The sequence below is a fragment of the Siphateles boraxobius genome, unplaced genomic scaffold, assembly GCF_051911475.1.
Source record: "Siphateles boraxobius isolate OS27281-9 unplaced genomic scaffold, OSU_SipBor_1 32, whole genome shotgun sequence".
NCBI lineage: Eukaryota > Metazoa > Chordata > Actinopteri > Cypriniformes > Leuciscidae > Siphateles > Siphateles boraxobius.
The window spans coordinates 1,628,861-1,648,777 of record NW_027508942.1 but is presented as its reverse complement, the minus strand read 5'-3'; the positions used below and the strand labels follow the sequence as shown (position 1 = coordinate 1,648,777).

General features: G+C 37.5%; 1 protein-coding gene across 4 annotated transcripts; it reads right to left on the bottom strand.

Moving 5' to 3' along the window:
• Nucleotides 1-401: 401 nt before the first annotated feature.
• On the bottom strand, nucleotides 402-18,181 carry alpk3a (alpha-kinase 3a). 4 transcript variants are annotated; one of them, XM_077194449.1, is made up of 15 exons: nucleotides 17,725-18,181; nucleotides 17,156-17,435; nucleotides 16,542-16,580; nucleotides 15,918-16,039; nucleotides 15,593-15,710; nucleotides 14,068-15,427; nucleotides 7,378-9,841; nucleotides 5,922-6,069; nucleotides 4,120-4,247; nucleotides 3,968-4,003; nucleotides 3,568-3,842; nucleotides 2,873-2,961; nucleotides 2,319-2,536; nucleotides 2,164-2,212; nucleotides 402-2,070 (listed from the first exon to the last, which is right to left on the bottom strand). In XM_077194449.1, the coding sequence occupies exons 2-15, from the start codon at nucleotides 17,290-17,292 to the stop codon at nucleotides 1,728-1,730; spliced, it is 5,526 nt and encodes a 1,841-aa protein (XP_077050564.1). In that variant the 5' UTR covers nucleotides 17,293-17,435; nucleotides 17,725-18,181; the 3' UTR covers nucleotides 402-1,727. The 4 variants fall into 4 exon arrangements, with proteins under 4 accessions (XP_077050564.1, XP_077050565.1, XP_077050566.1 ...); XM_077194450.1 differs by having other exon boundaries at nucleotides 17,156-17,432; nucleotides 17,725-18,118; XM_077194451.1 differs by lacking the exon at nucleotides 16,542-16,580.
• Between the last annotated feature and the right edge of the window lie 1,736 nt (nucleotides 18,182-19,917).

Sequence of the window (19,917 nt, the reverse complement as noted above, 5' to 3'; positions counted from 1 at the left end):
TGGGTTGAAACAACTCATATATATATTTTTTTTTGGTCACTTACCTATTCGAACATAATTTTTTTATAAATATAACAATGTGATAGAGAACAATGTATTTGTAAGTAATTTATTTTTATGGTTTGTTTTTATGTAAAAACTGTAAATGTAATTCAATCTGTCTTACATAAATGTTATAATCTTTTTTGGAAGTTTCATCCAATGACATGATAGATATATTCATGATAGATAAAGACGTGCTATGCAGTGTTTTATTGTGATAATCATGCTGGAATTGCAGTGACTGCTGCGTTATTGTACTGCAATAATGGCCATATAGGGCTCTTTGGTCAGGGATTAAAAGTTTTTTAAGATATGAAGCACTGGACTCTGTCTTTGGACAGTAAAATGAGTCAACAAAGTTTCTACTGCTATTTACATGTTTATTTTACAAAAATAAATAACAAAACACAACAAAAACACCTAAAATACTTATCCTTATAAACATTCTGCTAAGATCTCTCTCGAATACACTACAATCCACATAGTTTCTATAATATAAACCCCTCTTATCATCTCATTTCTGATCACTATCTGTGTTAACCCTTCATATACATCTAAACAAGTACTGTGTTCATGTATGAGTCAGTCTTGCTGTTAGCATGAGCAATTTCCACAGAATAATGATTACTAATTCTTGTGAATGGGGTTCACGCGAATCACAAGATTTAGACACCTACATTTATTGATATGTTATGATATGATAGTTATTTTAAATGAACATACATTTCGATAAGTATGTTGTGTGTGTATCTGTGAGTGTGTGTATATATATATACCATTTAAAATTTGGAGTTGATTAGACTTTTTCATGTTTTTGAAAGAAATCTCTCATGCTCACAAAAATATTAGCCCAGTTGTGTAAAGGTTCAGGGATCTAGAGATATATGAAACATGAACAGTCGGAAAGGTCAGTAGTAAATGGCTTTACTGTGGCAATAAAGTTCATGATTTTTGCTCTACTAGGAGACACATTTGAGATAAAAACAAATCCGCACTGAAAATTATGCCAATAGTTTGCCCATATATACAACCAAGATGGTGTTGGTGTTGCATATTTATGGCCATATTCATAAAAGCAGAACAATCCACTATACAAAGCCTCAGTGACTAAAAAAAAGAGCTGCATTTCTACACAGCTGAGACACATACATCACAGATGTTTGAGGAATCCTTAAGAAACTCCCTCTCTCATGGTTCCTCAGTCATATAAACTTGACGTAGGAACATTTGAATAAATCATAAAGTTCCAGAGTCTATCTGAAAACATTGTTCATCCGTCAACAGGCGGTCCTGGTTTTATATCTATCTCCAGTGATAGTCTTGAAAGGAGATAGCCTCAATTCAGCTCTTAAAAATAAAGTGAAGGTGCTCTCAGGAGGTATAAATGGTGACTTATAGCTGCAAAGCAGTTCACAGTTATATTAAAAATGGCCACAACACCTCTGGTCATTCATACATTTACTTTTCATGTTTCTAAATAGTCATTTCTTCCTTAGTTGTTGCATTTTAAACACTATGTGCAAAGACAAAGGTCAGGATCCATTTATAGGAAGCCATTTGTCCTGTACAACAGTAGCTATAGATAATTATACAGGCTCCAAACTTAAGTTTGGTAAGAAAATCAAAAAAGTAGGCCCTAGTTTGCTTTAGCTTTGCATTGTTTTCAAGAGCTCTAGTCCTTCTCTCTACCTCATCCTGACAGGTTTTGGGACCTCCACAGCTTTGTGTTTGGTAGTGGAATTGTTCTCCCCGGATTCACTTGTCTTTTTAACCACTTTGGGGCTTGATGTGCCTTTCCTGGTGGACTGTGGGCTATTTACTTTCTTCTGAAGCTGAGGGCTGGATGAGCCTGTTACACCTCTCCGGGCCAGTAGAGGGCTCCTGGAGGTCTTTATCTTAGGCTGCAGGAGCGAGTCCACTGGCTTTAACGGTCTGAGGCTCAACAAACCACAGTAATAGTTGCACTGATGTTGGGTAATGAACTGCTCGATTATCTTTGGAGATCCTTTGTCGGTGAGGCCCTGATATCTGCAGCGTGAATGGAAATATTAGTCTTAGAAGAAGTGGAAATATAAGAAAAATAGGTACACATTTGAATCATGTATGGTAAAATATACCAACCCTTTAGACTTAGTAGCAATTTCAATGCTTGTGATCTTCGTATCGACACCTGAAACACACAAGAAATTATTTTATACTTAAATATTGGGAATATTTTAATATATAGCATTAAGCAACATACTCAAGTTGCAGTGTTGAAGTAAATTTCTCTTTACCTTCTAAACGTGTAACCAGGATGTTTCCATTGGTCCACTGATGGATCCAATGCTGGAAAGCGCAACACTTCTGCTCCACTTCAGAGGTGGTTCTGGTGATCAGTCTCCCTGTGCGGTCCATCAGGCAGTATTTCAGAAACACACCCTTCAGATCAGTCTCTACTGAAGCATATGGAACTGTATTGGCGGGCCGATACATCAGATGAAGGGGGATCACTCTGAATTTTTTCAGAGGAGCAACGAAGAATAAAATTAGATCATTTTGATGTCGTCTCTTATTTGATAGCCATATGCATTCCACAGAAACATATTTCAGTCAGTATTACTTCATAGACACACAGTTAAATGGTCATAAAATAAATCACATATGATCTCAAAATGTTTTGAAAGATTTGTAGCACTTCAGAGACAAAATTGTAGTTATCAAGTATGCTTAAAGTCAAGTTCTTAGTCTTAGATACTGATATCTATAATGGGACCTAGTGTACATATTATATATATATTCATAGAGACAATTTTCATAGTTTGAAATTATGTTGTATTCCATAACCTACTCTAATGAGAATCCAAAGTTCTCGATCACTCTGGCCTCAGCAGCAAATATTTTGCAGTACTCCCGAACGGTATTCTGGATTTTACAATCCTGAGAATAAGAAAAAGACAAAATACTTATACTTTGAAAAAAAAAACAGACTAAAAGTCATTGTGGTAAAAATCTGTGCATCCCCCAAATTAGAGTAATTGTTTATTCACAATTTCTTTTCATCATTCTGACAGAATATCTGAGCGGCTATTTGTCTATACAATGAAAATACAAGCTCCAAAAAGACCATAAAAAACAATGGGGCAAGACTTGTTTGCTATATTAATTGCTATATGGAGTGCCAATGATTAAAAACATATTGTTTTTTTACTGATCACAATTCCCTCAATGCAGCTCTCAAATATTATTCACATTCAAAAACCTCCTTGGTTCTCATCCAGTCACTTCATAAAGTTATATTGACATAATATAGAGCATAATATAGAGATTGTGACTATATTTATGATAATATTATGGACCTTTTTGGAGCTTAGCAGTAAAAATCACCACTTTCCCTGAAGCTCTGGCATTCTAAGAAATCCTTCTGTGTTTCACTATGCAAAGAAATACAGGTGAATAAATGATGATGATGCGTCTTTTTATAGTTTTTGCTGGGTTCCAACATTAACTATAAATGTAAATTGTGTGATCCAGTAAGATTCTAACCTGTCTGGTGATCTCTAGATTTCTCTCGACCAGGTTGCTCTCCTCCTTGGCCCCATATGCGATGGGATTTCTTACTTTAGTGATGCACGTGGTGCCTGACTCAAAGACAGGGTCCAAACCATAGATGACCTTTGCCCTGCAGGTCTTGTGCACACATCCCTCTCCAATCTGCACCTCTTCCGTCATGATGCGACCAAAGAATTTCTCGCCCCAGTAACCAGAGTCTGCCAGGCCTTTGGTGAACATCATTGGTGTCATCTCAATCTCTTCTCCAACTGAGATTACAGAAATATAGCATTGGAAACTTAAATGGTTAAACAACACAAAGCAAAATTTGTGTAATTCATAGCAACAGTATAATTCATAGCAATAAACACTTGATTTCCTTCAGAAGTCATACCTTCTAAATCATCCCTTAAGAAGAATTCTGCCAGTACTAACCAAAGGAAGACAGAGTAAAGGTAAACATAATAAATAACACACGAAAAAAATAATTCAACAGATGTTTAGCAGATTTCTGTTTATTAATGGACCAAAAGAGTTATAAATTACTGTCTGCGCTGAGTAAGTAATCAGTGATGTCAGTCCCATATTCATTCTTGATTGAGCAACCATACACTCCACAGTCTCTGCTGGAAGCCTGGACTATGGCCAGTGCCACTGGACCCTCATCCCCAGCACTGAGAGAGAGAGAGAGAGAGAGAGAGAGAGAGAGAGAGAGAGAGAGAGAGAGAGAGAGAGAGAGAGAGAAACACTCTGGAATATGTTACCTGAATAGAACACATCAGATGTCGCCACCAGCAATTTTGGGTTGTAACAATTAAAATCATAGGCCTAGTGACAAATATAGATACCGGTGCGTTCAAGTCATGTCGAAAAGATCGTATCTATGAGTTGAACGCACATGAATGCCACAACACAGTCGCAAATACGAGTAAGAAGCTCATGTTTTTTTGTAAAAGAATTTACACAATTTTTTTATCGGAATTATTGTTAATACGTGAACGCTATCTTAGGTCGTATTTGTAGGCCTATTTACCAATGGGAAGTTCGGGGATAATTTGATACCCAAGTTCCAGAGCGGTAATACGTTTGCTTCTGTATGGAAGCTTGTTTTCGCCACGGAATAAAACAATTTAAAAGATAATTGGGACTTTTTATATCACAGATTTCTTTTCTCAGAATTCCCAATTCTGACTTTATAACTCGTAATTGTGACTTTATATCATGAAATTCTGATTTATAACTCATAATTCTGACTTCATAACTCCCAATTGCGAGTTTATGTCACGCAATTCTGAGAAAAAAAGTCAGAACTGTGAGATGTAAACACTATTTCAAGAAAAAATTCTGAATTGTGAGATAAAAAGTCACAGTTACCTTTTTTATATTTTTGATTTAGTGGTGGAAACAAACTTCCAAACTGCTGTGACTGGTATTCTTGAACTTTTGAATTTTATAGGCTATATATACTGTAATCATTTGAATCATATTATAGGCTACACAGAGAAAATAAGCCTGTATTTGATCGAAATTCCGGAATCGTCAGCAAGCTGGCTATAGATAGCGTGGGGAATGTTTATGTAAGGAATAATTGATGACAGGCCGTTGAATTATTAGAAAAATAACGCACACGCGAGGTGGTAATGCGGTCACGAAGTGGAGTATAAATACAAAATATCCTATTAATGAGAAGTGCCACAAACTTAAAGCCACATGAGGGCAGTGTTACAAACACTAGCACTGTTGATGCATGTGAGGGTGTTTGCGTGTGAGTAGACTGCATCATTGTGCTGATACAGCACTGTGAGAAACAAATTTAGATTTTTAATATCCCCTGATGGTGCAATTGAGCAGTGTTGGGTTACACATTCTCTGTGTGACTATGGCCTCACCAATCACAGCTGTAGGGTTCATGGACAAATACAAATAATTGAATGACAAGTCTACGAAGCAGATGACAATATTGGTAATAACTTTTAATAAATACATGCAGGTTTACTGCATTAAATGCCTCGTAGTAGGACATACACAAAAGTAGATAACGCACAATATCATAACTTGTGAATCTTTATTAGATCTTTATTGCAACATTTCGGTACTTTGTTCAAATATGTAGAAATATGCCTGAAACTTCTTTAACAGAAACATTGCCATTTAATAAACATTTCCAAGCTATGACAGTGTGTGGGATTTCTTTTTTTTTTACTGCAGTGGCATTTTTCCATCTATAGCTAATCTGTTGAATGACACAGTAACTTTTTACTTGTCCTTGGCCTTTTCCCTGTTGTTTTAGGATTATGTATCTTGGCAGTTAAAATTTTAGACCGGGTTGAATGACTAGAGGAATTTACCGTCTTTCGATCTCCAAAATCTCCTCTTCGTCTCTGTACCACTTGATGGTGGAGTCACTAAGAATGTTAAAAAACTGGCACCACAGCTTCAAGTGGCCGGAGGCATCTGAGAAGGGCTCTCCCCTAATCTTGCGGATAACCTGAGGAGCTGAATGGAAAGAAGATCAGGGGTAACAAGGTAAAACATGTACTCTCTAGTTTTGACTCTTCCCCCATATCAAACGTCCCTCTATGTCTAGGTGTAAACAAGATAACGTCTGAACAGTGCACAATTAGAACACTTGCTTAGAAAGCAGGAGAATAACTACAATACTGTACATTTAAAAATAAACTATGTCATGCATTCAGGTACAAATATTTTAATCGCTTTTTATGTTGGTCCCAAACTAGAGTCATAAGATAAATTGGGGGCTTGTCCGGCATTTGAACCTGGCACCTCATATTGATTATCAGCAGGGCTTGACATTAACACCCGCCAACCAGCCAAATGCGGGTGGATTTCAGCAATGGTGTGTAACACAGACTCTCCTACTAGCCACTTTGGCAGTATAGATTTTTCAATTGTAGTCTTTTAAAAAAGGCATCTAAAATAATAAACTAAGTACAATGTAGTATTGTCAAAAATATGGATTTTTCGATACATCGATACTGAAATATCTGAAAGTCTTCCAGTACATATTTTCCGCAGAAGAAATAGATGATACCAGCTGCGCTTTCTCTCATCTCTCTGACAGCAAGTTGACACACAAACCCGCCTCCCCTCACTCACTCGTTTCATTTGCTCCGAATGAATATTGTTGATGTTACAGGGCTTTAGTTTCGGCTTGGGATTGCAGGTATTACGCACAATTATACTCATTCCCACAGATTTTGTGCTCACATCCAAAGTGCCCGCACATAAAGCCACCCCTCAGTACTAAATTTCATAATTTTTCACTGCTAATCGTGCTTAAACAGTCAAATACTCACAAAATAATTTCAAAAGAGTATACACGTGAACAAGAAGTTATGTTTTAAGTGAGCGTAAACAGTTGAGAAAGAAAACGTATAACATTTTAATCCATGCGTCAGGTCTTAAAGTGACAGCAGCCTAATATAACTGCTGCCAAATCATGAGATAGTATTAAAAATATCTATATGGCTGTTTTTCCCCATTGTTTTGATGTTTAAATTATGGTCAGTGCAAATGCTGAAAGGCTAGTTATTTCGGAAAACCACAAGTCTCAGTGGCTGCTGAGCAAAAAAGTTCATGTCAAGCCCTGATTATCAGTATTGGTCAGTAAAGATTGCATGAAGTGTTAACAGTGCTAACAGAAGAGTTAGTTCTTCCTTGCACAGATCTGACAACCTTTTCAATAAATGATATGAACAATTTCAGTAGTATCCTGCTGGATAAACTGAACTAAACATCGATATCTGTGAACAGTCAACCACCGTGAGAACACACATGTGCTACCTTTGAAGGGGTCCAACTTCTCCTTTTCTGCTGGTTTGCTTTGTGTCTTTGTGCTGTCTGCCACCTCTGAAATCTCCTCCTTAGGTTTTGGCACCTCCAGTGTGGCCTTGCGGCGGGCCAGCAATGGTGAACGTCTTTCTGTGGGAGGTGTTTGCTGCCCACTTTGAAGTTGCAGGAAAGCTGCCCGGCGAGCCTGACTTGGTGACATATACGGACTATCCCTCTTACCCTGCGTGTCAGATCCCTCATCCTCAGACTTGGTTTTGGCAAGGTAGATTTTGCGGCGAGCACCAGAAGCCAGCTCCTCAGGGGTGGCAGAGGGTATTAGGGTGAGGCTGTCTCGTCGCTTCATCTTGGGGCTACTCTCACAAGATAGAGTGGATGTGGGTGTGCTTCCTCCACTCTCTTCTCCTCTCTTCTCAGTTCCATCTACCGATGCAGCTGAGACAGACCCCTGATTCTCTAAGTTTGGATTATTCTTTGCCATAAGCCTTCGCAAACTGGCAGGACTTAGTGGAGGGAGCGTAGGTCCCACAGGGGCAGTTAGGCTAAGTTTCTCTATGGAAGGTTTGTCCCTTTGAAGCCTGTCAGCTTCAGGCTCTACTTTTGTGTCTTTTGGTTGAGGAACTCTGTCTGGGTCTTGGTTAGTAATACTAGGAGAAGTTTTTGTAGACATATCAGGACTCAGTTGGGACATGAGCTGCTCTCTTGATTTCTCAGAAGAAGCAGTTGGATCATGTTGGTCGCTTTCAGTCTTCAGAAGTGTAAATAAAGTCTCGATATGTCTTTCTGCATTTTTGACAGAAATGGGGGGAATATCTTGAGTCATATCTTGTGAGATTACTATGCCAGGAAGTGACGGCTTTGAGTGAGTTTGCTCTTGTTTAAGAGGGGGTGAGTTATCATCGGCACATGCTATGTTGATTATAGGAATATTCTTGTCATCTTTCCTGCCCCACCCAGTGTTGTTACTACCTTGTTCTTCTCCACCTCTCACTCTTGCATCTAGATTTTGTGGTTTAACTTCCCCGAAAGGTGATGATGGAGTGTTCCTTGTCACGCCCGAATGGTCTGGAATAATTAAGGCACTGTTGGAAGCTGATTCACCTGATGCTCTTGTTGCATCATCCATCTGTCTTTCCTTTTCTCTAAATATCTGTGCAACCTCTTGTGTTAAAGGTTGCATAACTCGCTCAGGGTCTAATTTCAGCATTTCACTTCTAGGCGCAATAAAAGGTTCTTCACGTTTGACTCTTTCTGGCAATGTGACCTTGATTTCTGGGATGAGTGGCATGGATCTCTTCTTTGCCACATTTTTGATAACGGTTTCTCTTGTATCGGGGAGTATTATTATTGGTTGGACTGCTGATTGGTCCTTCTCTGATAATCGTCTCTCGGCTTGTGTTTTTGTTAGGAGTTTTGGTTTATCTACTTTGTATGGCCTCGATTGAGTTTCCGTAACCTCAGTCTCACCTCGTCTTGGACTTTTGGGGATCTCCATCTCTGGAGTCACAATAGATGCTTCTGTCTCTGGAACAACATTCTTGTTTTGCTTAACATCCTCTTTCTTTGGTTGAATGGAATCATCCTTCAGTTTTTCAGCATTAACATTGCCCTTTTCCTTATCCTCCCTCTCTTTCTCAGTGCTTTTCTCTATCTTACCTTCACCACTATATTTCCCCTTGTCTTCAGCACTCTTGCTCTGACTTGGAATGCAATCATTCTTATCTTCCTCCATTTTAAAGTCATTCGCTGTAGCAGAGTCAGCTGCAACATCTTTCTTATCTGTGAAACTAACATTTAGTGCTGGTAGAGATTTTTCATTTGGAATAAAATCAATTTCCATTGCACTCTTAGATACGACAGCGACAGGATCCCCTTCTTGACTTAGACCTGATGCTGGGGACAATGAATTTTGATCATTAATTTCATATTGTCTTTCACTCACTACAACTACAGGAAGGACTGACTCTTTTATGACAAAGTCACTCTCCGACTCTTTTTCCCCTGCAGAGAAAGATTTCCTTTCTATTGCACCATCCATCTCCTCTTTATTTTTCTCTGTCAGGGAACCTCCCTCTAGCGTTTTTATTACACTTTCCTCCTCCATTTGAGGAATTACTTTCTTATTTGACTCCCAGGGCTCTTTGCTCTCTTCTACCCTTAGCTCCGCTGACTGGGACTCAGTGTGCATTTGGGTAGGGACAAAGTCGGCAAGCTGTGAAAGCTGAGACTCTGGCTGGCTCTCACAACACTGCATGCTTTCCAGGTCTGTCATGATGAGTTCTGTCAGGGGGGCAGTGGAGCCCCCCTTTTCCTCTAAAATACTTATTTCCTCAGCACCTCCCATGACCTCATCCACAGGATAGGTAAATTCCAGCTTTTCAGTCTGACATGGAGGATTGGGCAAGTCCACAGAGGCAGGAACATCAGTGGCACTGGGTTTAGTATGGTCATCTGTAGCCTTGAGACATAAACGGTTGCTTGTTAAATATTTGAAATGTTGGCCTCGTAACACTGTATGCACTGCATAGATTGTACTGTTTTAATTTGTCCTCTTGGCATGCTTTAGAACTTTATTGCCTGGTTTCACCAACAGGGTTTAGATTAAGCCAGGATTAGACCTTAGTTCAATTAGGAGATTTAAGTCGCTTTTATAAATGTGGCTTTGAAAAAAACATTACTAGTGTGCATCTTAAGACAAAACAATGGCACTGACATATTTTAAGATATCACAGTGCAAGTTGCTTTCAGTTAAAACAGCTCCAACATGCATTTTAGTCTGAGACTAGACTTAGGGCTTGTCTGTGAAACCGGGGGTATGTTTATGGCAAATTATATTAATTATGGGAGAGTAATGAAAAAAATAAGAGTAACTGATCACTCTTATGTTTGTATTGTTACAGTATGCTTCTAAAATCATGCAATCAATGGCCGAGGCAGATGTTTTTGTAAAAGCTTAGATTTCAATCAATATAAACAATATATAATAACAACAATGTTTTTGATTTATAAAAAAAAAAAATTCAATAAGGACACACCTAAACTATTTATTGTCAGTCTGTTTGTTCACTTGTTTTTTGAGGTGTTATATTTTAAACGATATACAAATTTGTACTACCAATCTTGTGCAACTTTCCATGTACTAGGAGGAAAAACAACATAATATTTATTTATGACCTGTCAGGTCAACTTGACAACGCCCCCATCTAGTGACATTTGATATGACTTACACCATCAAACCACATTAGCAGTGACTTAAAAAACATTTATCAATACATTTTAAGTATATATACATAATAAATTATGCATTTTACAAAATTAATGATGCCCATGTTTTAAATTTATAAATATAAATACAATGCATTACATTCTAGTCTAGAAAAAAATAAATTTTTCCCACAATTCCTTTGTTTTCTTGTGGTAAGACATATGTACCGTAATAATGTTTTGTTTACAATATGGGTCTACAACAGATCTTAAAAGGTGAATTGTGTAATTTTTGTGCCACTTTAGCACCTAACATAAAAGCCAAAATTTGGTTTCAAACAAGTTGATCAGACAGACAGGTAGCCCTGCCTCCAAAGTCACACCATTGGTTGAACCAATGTTGTTATGTACGACCCAGCGCAAACAAACAGATTGCAATTCCATTTGGTGCCAAAAGTTGTCACGAGTATCAACTGCTTGAATGTTTTTTCCTCTGCTCATCTGCTAATTTAGTATTAAAAGTTGTTTTTGTAAGCCTTAGGTAGAGCCCTAAAATCACAATGAAACGGAAGTAGCGACAGATCTTTCACATTGTTACGTATATCAGTGGATTATCGGAAAAGAAAAAATGTAGGGAGGGGACTTGGTTCTATCCGTTGGTTGTTGAATGGATTTTAAGATGTGATCCAATTATGACATCAAAATAAAAAAAATTAAACAGATGAATTGTTCACAATAATATTGATAACATGCATTTATAAAATAGGCTATAGGGTGAATTGCCATTTTTAACTACTTTAAACTATATAACCTTATTACACAATTGTTGTATATAATGTAATCAGTTTAGGATGTTATGACTACTGAAATGTTTAACTGTATAAAAGAAAGAAAGAAAATGAAGTGACATTTTCAGTAGTGACAGAAGTAGCTTATCACATTTATAAGCCGTTCCTACAATAACTTTCTTTTAACCGAACTTCTTCGGTTGTGATTCAACACACAGGGATAAAAATTTATGTGCAAGGTTCCTCTAACTGACAGACCACAACAACTAACATTAACGTCCCACGAGACGCTAGGGTTGTTGCACTTCCACTTTACGTAGGAAATAAAACAGCTGAATATGTTGCTTACCAGGTGCAAAGCTATCACATGCTTCTCCTGTCTGAGTTTGTAAAGCACATCAATGAATTAAAGGTGACATTCACCTTGTTGACTAACAAACGTGAAACGTTATTAGCATTTAGCCGTGTCTGGTTTTATGTGATGATGCAATCACTGTGGATCCACATGCCTTTCTAACAGCCTCATTTCTCTGTAATCTTCAGACATGGCATTTTAGAAATCATGTGATTCTGCCATGTGCATATTCTTACCAAGAAAGAAGCTTGACTACTTTTATAGTTATAAGTAAACATGTCCGTAATGCAACACAACTAAAATTAATAATAGCCATCTTGGGCATCATTTACACACAGAGATAAAGGTTTTACATGCAAATGGAAAATTTGACCACGGTGAAGAATCCTTATACAAAAGAACAGAACTGTCAGCTGACTTTGGTTTCTCTGACATAATGTAGCTATATGAGTTTAACAGTCAATTACTCTTTGTATGGTATGGTTTCTCTGAGCACAGATTAGAAACAGGTTTATTTTAAGACACAGGGAACCAAAGAATCTAGAAAATGTGAAGAGGTTTTGTCTTCTTGTCTTAGTGTCCAGCAACTGTCATTCCTCATGTCCTGACCTGTACTAACATTAAAACACGTCCATTTAAAGTCATCGTGAATATGGCATGGACCCCGCTTACTTTCTTAATGCATGCACGATTTAATGTCTGAAATGTAATGCCTTTGTTTTCAATTATAGGGAGAAGATAAAGTTCCACCCCACATTTTTTTGGAAGTACATCACATTAAAGAAGTTAAAACTGTTGTAAACGCCATTTTATGTTGACTTTATCTTGAGTTTATGTTGGTCCTAAAGAGTTAATATGATTTTTGTTTTTCTTAAGTGTTGCTGAAACATGCAAACCCCCTTTCAAACTATTCTAGATGTGCTGAAATCCAGGCAGTTTGACTCATGCTCACTCTGGACATTATTGATTGTCCTTTTAAAGAGACAGCAGGCTTTATTCAAAGTCATAGGAGAACCGTAAATGAGATAAAAGCAGAGCACAGATAAATATTTCCATGTGTTTGAGTTTATACAATACTGCTCAAAAGTTTGGGGTCAGATTTTTTCCCCCAACTGGATGTGACAGTAAAGAAACATTGTTACAAAAGATTAATATTTCAAACAAATGCTGTTTTTAAGAACTTTCTATTCATCAAAGAATCATGAAAAAGTATCACAGTTATATTTAACAGCACAACTGTTTTCAAAATTGATAATAATAATAAAATGTTTTTTGGGCACCAATCAGCATGTAAGAATGATTTCTGAAGGATCATGTGACACTGAATACTAGAGTATTGATGCAGAAAATTCAAATTTGCATGACAGGAATAAATTACACTTTTTATTATAATTTTTTTCCCGTTTGCAATAATAAGTAACACTTTACAATAAGGTTTTATTAGTTAACATTAGTTAACTACTTCAGTTAACATGAACTAAGAATTAACAATACTACTAGAGCATTTATTAATCTTAGTCAAGGATAAATTCAAACATTAACATTAACACAAACATTAACATAAACACAAACGTTAACATTAGTTAATGGACTTTAAACTAACATAAACAATGAATGACTGTATTTTTATTAACTAAAATTAACAAAGATTAATAAATACTGTAAAAAATATATTGCTGATTGTTAGTTCATTTTAGTTACGACATTAATGTTAACAAATGAGACCTTATTGTAAAGTGTCACCCAATAAAATTTCACAATATTACTGTTTTTACAGTATTTTTATTGGTGAGCATGAGAAACTTCTTTCAAAAACATTAAAAAAAATCATACCCACCCAAAACTGCAGTGAATGCAGTGGAGTCCAAAATATAAATAATATTCTAAAAAAAGGGGGGAAAAAGAGAGAACTTTTCTCTTCAACTGTTATGCTGATAATATATCATTGTACAATACAACATTGTAATAAATATTGTATTTAATTATAAAAGCATTACCACTAGTGCATGCTCTCAGACTTTAGTCCCCACCTTTTTCCTATATCCCCAAACACTGTGTTTGCAGTTTTACTCAGAAAATAGTCTATATAAGAACATTGCTGACTCCCTGAATCCTTACATGATAAAGTCAAAGATCAAACAACCTCAAAGCTGCCTAATGTGTTCTCTTGGGAATAGTTTGTGTCATCATCTTGGCCATGGACTGGTGTAATTAAACTCAAGTCTTGCTGCACAAATGTACTATCTATAAATAGCTCCCATGTGCTGTGATGCAGGAAGCCCTGCACTAGATGGACAAAACTGGCAGGTTGTAAAGTGAGAAGTGCGATGAACTCACCTTGAAAAGCAGCGAATGAGAAATCAGCAGGACGTCCTCTGGACTGCTCTCCTCTTTTGGCATTTCCTTCTGCTCCTCCACAGAAAGTCTAAGTGTTGCTCCAATGCTCTCAATATGTCTTTCAGGAGTGGGAGAAACATCCTCAGTTTTTTTTGCATGGAATTCAGCTGAATTAGAGTTTATGATATTATTAGGGGTGGTTGAATCTTGCGTTTTTTGCAAAGACTTTGTTTTTACTCCCAAGTCCGTCGTTTGAGATGATTCCTGGACCAGCTTTGGTGTCTCCTGTTCGAAGGTCACCTCTTGAGGAGGTGTTTGTGAGCGAGGGAGCTGTATCTCATGAGGAATTTCATTTTCTATAATCACTTCACTAGCTCTCCAAGTGGGTTCTGCTGTCTCTGTAGACTTCTTGCTTTTGCCGAAGAACATGTCCTTTAAGGAGTGAAGAACCGAGGTTAGAGCTGACTTGTGTTGAGGTTCTGGCTCTTTGTGTGATGCGGCTTTGGTTGAAGGCCCAGATGCAGCTCTTTGTTCTTGTTCTGTTTGCCTCATTTTCTCTCGTTTTCTTTCTTTGGCTCTCTCTCGCTCTTTCTCCCGCTCTAGTACTCTTGATCGGTCCCTCTCCTCTTCTTTTAATCTTTCTCGTTCCTTCTCCAGCTCTTTTTCGACTTGGACAGGACTGACATCGACGTCCATGATCTCAGGACTCTGATGCTGCTCAACAGCCTGTGACTTCACAGACTCAGATAAGTATTTTGCCAGGCTCATTCCTTCATAAGCATCTTCTTGTTTTCTGTTGCTCTGGGTGTGATTAATAATACCCACCTCATCAAATCCATTGGTAATACGCTGCTTCTTTTCGTCCGGTTTCTCTTTGGTGGACTGCTTCGTGGTGACCACCTCCATTGGATCGCAGATACGGTTGAGTTTCTCATTACAATTCTCCGCTTTCACCTCTGTGGCTCCTACAGAAGCCTGCGCCATGATGTTATCAGACTTATCGTCTATGAGTACAGGCTGCTGTTCTTCTGTCCCTTGGGAGGCCACGTTCTCCTCTCCATCCTGGGTTGTGGGAGAGGAGCTCAGGGGTTCGTTCCCAGCAGGAGTCCTACGCTTCCTTAGTAAGCGTTCCTGGTTAAACACATGTAATTGTTCCTTCTGGATGTTCTCCTTACCCCGACGTCGACTCTCTTCCAGCTCTCGCCGCTTGATCTCAGCCTTCTGTTTCAGTTTAGCGAAGAACCTTTGGTGGATCATGTACTCGCTCATGGTCCCCACCTCCAGTACCCCAGAACAGGAGACGATGCCCTTACTGTTCCTCGCTGAGGCCTGGTAAATGGCTGCATCTTCTTCTGTACAGCTGCGAAACGAAGCTAATGTAGTTATAGTCATTGTGTAGTCCCTACTAAAACAATTAAAGCATTGATTTTGGTGTAATGGCATACAATGTTCTGAAACAAAAAGAGTTGTATTGCTGTAGAAATGTGTCGAAAATTAGCTGACTAGTCTGAATCAAGTAACATACTTGTAGATTTGAAGTGTGTGAATTTTTTCATTGCGAAATATTTCATATTTGGGAAGGCCACAATATCGATCTAACTCCATGTCATCTTTGTACCAGGTCAGCTCAGGAGCCGGGTAACCTGGTGGAAATGTGTGCAAAAATAAGGAGTTTTGGTCTTATTCATTAAAATAACATTCATTTAACCCAGAAAATATATTATAAATGTATTAAAAAAAATTGAGAAACACTCAGACACCAAATTAGATTATATTGAAATGTCTTTAACATAGGTATTTCATGTTTTAAACGTAACATTTATTTTCAAAATCATAAGTAAAATACTTACCCGTGACCACACAAGAGAATTTGACATTGCACGTTTCTGACACTGCCTTTGATTTTATGGTGGTCTCAAAACATGGCTGGGTTTCTTCAGTCAAATGAGCCATGACGGTACATAATGTACTCCTAGAGATGGCAAATACAGTGTGTCAACTAAACAATCATCACATTTAAGAAAAGCAGGTATTTATTACATCAAATTATTCCAAACATTACTATATGAATCAATAAATTATTTAGCAATACAACAAGGAGATAGCATTGACATTTTATTATTAATATAGTATTATAATATAAAATTAGATTTATTGACGTGACTGGGAGGAAAGGCTGCAGGGTGTTAACGGGGTGAGAGGATATTATTTTAGCCTGATAACATTTGCGGAAACATTTTTAGTGCACTTTTCCATGTTCAATATTCTGTGGTTATTTGGGTGGGTGGGTTTGGAGGATTGAAAGATTTGTACATCAAACACAATACTGTCATAATCACGCTGCAAATCAAATGCAAATTGGGTATTTCTGAGATTGTAAAACAAACCAAAGGAAAAAAGGCACGTTGAGGAACAGAAATAGTTATCTAAAGTGTAGTTAGATTAGGATTGACCTTTTGAGAAGCTTTTATTACCTCGAAGGCCTGTAGTTTGAATAACTGTGAGTTGAAGAGCTATTTAGAAAAGAGGCAAATCAAAGGGACACTAATCAGACAAGAATATCTAAACTAAGGACATTCACTGTGTGACACTCATTAAGCCAGGAGCAACTGTAATGCAGTCATACAGTAAATGCTGTTGCTAATGGTGAGAATGTTGTGGTCTCTTTTGGCATAACCGTAGTTGAGCAAACACAATACAACCAATGTGGTAACCACAGTTACGTCAGTATTTCAGCAACAACAAAAAATTTAACTGATGACAAACAGATTTCGTGGTTGGATTCAGACTACTGTATGCTAAAATGACATCTAATAAATATCAGAAAAGGCAAATGTAGCAAACCAATAATTATGTTCCAATTAAAGCCATTCTTAAACAAATTACATACTGTTAATATTATATAATTAATACACATTTGATATTATGTTATCACATTTAACATTTATTTCTCAAGAATTAAAAACCATCCAAAACCTCAAAATTAACATTCAAACTGGAGGTATGGATAATTAAGACTTTACATTTTTCATAATCAAATAAGGCAGAACAAACACACTCAATCATACTGAACATTCATATTTTTTACCTGTTTTCAGGCCTAACGTTGGAGAGGTAGTTGCGGCTCTCGGACCTTCCGTTTGCCGATGAAATATCCTCCCCATTTTGGCTTCCCGATCTCCCATTTCCAGAGTAAGAGCGGGTCATGGGCCTCCTGGATGTCATTGTTCAAAACAAGTAACTTCAACAGTCCAAAAAACCCCTCTTTAAGTGGGGTTTCAATATTTCTGTAGAATAAAATTGAGGTTTGTCTCCAGGCTTTTGGAACCAAAATGCAGAGTTCCACTTTGTAACTAACTGGAGAACTACTGAAAAGAGGGGAAAAATACAAATCAATTCAAATTGAGAAATACAAACACTTGAAAAAGTACGAACTAATTTTAAAATATAGTTTAGGCAGAACCGTTCTGTTTCGAGGACAACTAGTCTCAACAAGCAAACCATTTGTACGGACTAGTTATAAATAGGAACTGGTGTTTGTTACTTTTCATTTAGTCAAACACTAGCATTTGTATTTGATTTCAACCAACACGTATACCGACTAACTTTGAATTGCTTGACAAAAATATATTACTGTCTAACACTTAAAGAACTTACCATTAGCATGTTTCTTTGCCTGTTCTTTGGAGTCTGATGTCCCAGTAGCACTAGAATTGTAAATCGCAGCAGAGCATGTGTTGCCAGCAAGTACCTATTTATAGCAGGCCTACAAATAGGCGCCATAGCACATCACATTTTCCACAACTAGCCATTGCTCTGAAGCCACTTGAAAGCAAGCATCCAAGAAAAAGACAGAAAAAACATATTTATCACCTGCCTTAATCTTTCCTTATCTGTCAGCTTCATGAGATCCTGTAATTCTCGCTCTGACTGAATTATCACACTGTTTAGGGATGTGTGAACATAAATGGGCTAATGTGTGTAAATGTAGTCAAATTCATCCAGTATGGGATGTCGGGTGAAAGTGCAGTGATCTGATGCAGGTGATCTTGATGACAGCTCTTCAGACAAGCTCAAAGCATGGCCCAGGTTTAATTAGGACAACCCCCTCTATGTCACTCTGTCTGTACACCCTCCCCATAACAGTCAACAATCTTTCCCACCGGTCATGTGTCATTGCATCATTTTCCAATCATAAAAGGGCTCCGATTACATGCTGTCAAGCAACCACTCTCACAAACATATCATTCAAACAACAGATGACACACATGCTCACAAATAAAAATAATAGAGATGTAAACTTGTTGCACATGGACAATTAAAGGGATAGTTCACCCAAAAATGAAAATTCTGTCAGTATTTACTCACCCTCAAGTTGTTCCAACCCCGTAAGACCTTCGTTCATCTTCGGAGCACAAATTAAGATATTTTTGATGAAATCTGAGAGCTGGATCACTCCTCCTTAGGCTTCTTAAGGAATTGACACTTGTTGCCCGAAATGTTATTAAAGACATCGTTAAAATAGTCCAAGTGACTACAGTGGCTCAATCTTAAGTTTATCAAACGATGAGAATACTTTTTGTGCGCAAAACCCCCCCAAAATAATGACTTTATTTCAAATATGAATTTCCTTCTCTGTGGGCCTCGAGTGAGTTCACAAGTGTAATAGCGTAGTGCTTCTGTGTTGTACGTCACATGCATCACACACATGACCAGCGTCGCTCTACGCTATCACACTACGTTAATTGACTAGAGGCCCACAGAGAAGGAAACGAATAGTTGAAATAAAGTTGTTATTTTTGTTTGTTTTTGCGCACAAAAAGTATTCTCGTCGCTTGATAAACTTAAGATTGAGCCACTGTAGTCACTTGGACTATTTTGATGATGTCTTTAATAACTTTTCGGGGCTGGCAAGTGTCAATCCCTTAAGAAGCCTATGGAGGAGTGATCCTGCTCTCAGATTTAATCAAAAATATCTTAATTCGTGTTCCGAAGATGAACGAAGGTCTTACGGGTTGGAACAACATGAGGGTGAGTAATTATTGAGTACTGACAGAATTTTCCTTTTTGGGTGAACTATCCCTTTAAGTCACTCAATTCACAAATAATTAACTCTGGATTTGAATTGGACACCAAATTAGGGATTTGTGATACAAACTTAGAGGCAAAAAAAAACTTTTTAAATTTTCTTCGAATAATATTATCAATTAAAGGTACACTATATAATAAAACTGCATGTATTTTGCGGAAGAACATTGTTTTGGTTGTGGTTTGGCTCTGCTTGACTGTGGGAATGGATATGACTATTCACAATAGATATTTGGTGTGTTCGTCTAGAAGCAGCGCTGTCATAGGCCTACACCGATTGCTGAGCCACTTCAAGTCGAACACCATTGCATGGCAATTTATCTGTTCAATAAATACCTTACTCAATGCTGATTCTCATTTTATTACAAGCTCTGTCACTTTCCATGATCTATATTAAATAAAGAAATACATTTCTATGGATCTTGTTCTCTTTTTGCCGAGAGACTCTCCTGTGTGATTGCCAGGAGGTTCGAGATTTAGCATGTTTAATGTCAAACTTCTCTGCCAAGTGCCAACTATCCTATGTGACTCCCACACATATGGAGCAACTTTTCTCTATTTACGGATATGACGAGACACGCACATGCAATGTAATTTCCCGCTAAAACCATCCCAACAGGTCAAACGAGTTTTGGAATAAGTATTGATGATGTATTGACTCGTTTGTTTTTTCTTTTGAACAACAAAAATGTTACATAGGCTATAGTGTATCTTTAATCTTTAATACAAATACAACAAGGTAATAAAATACAAAAAGGACAA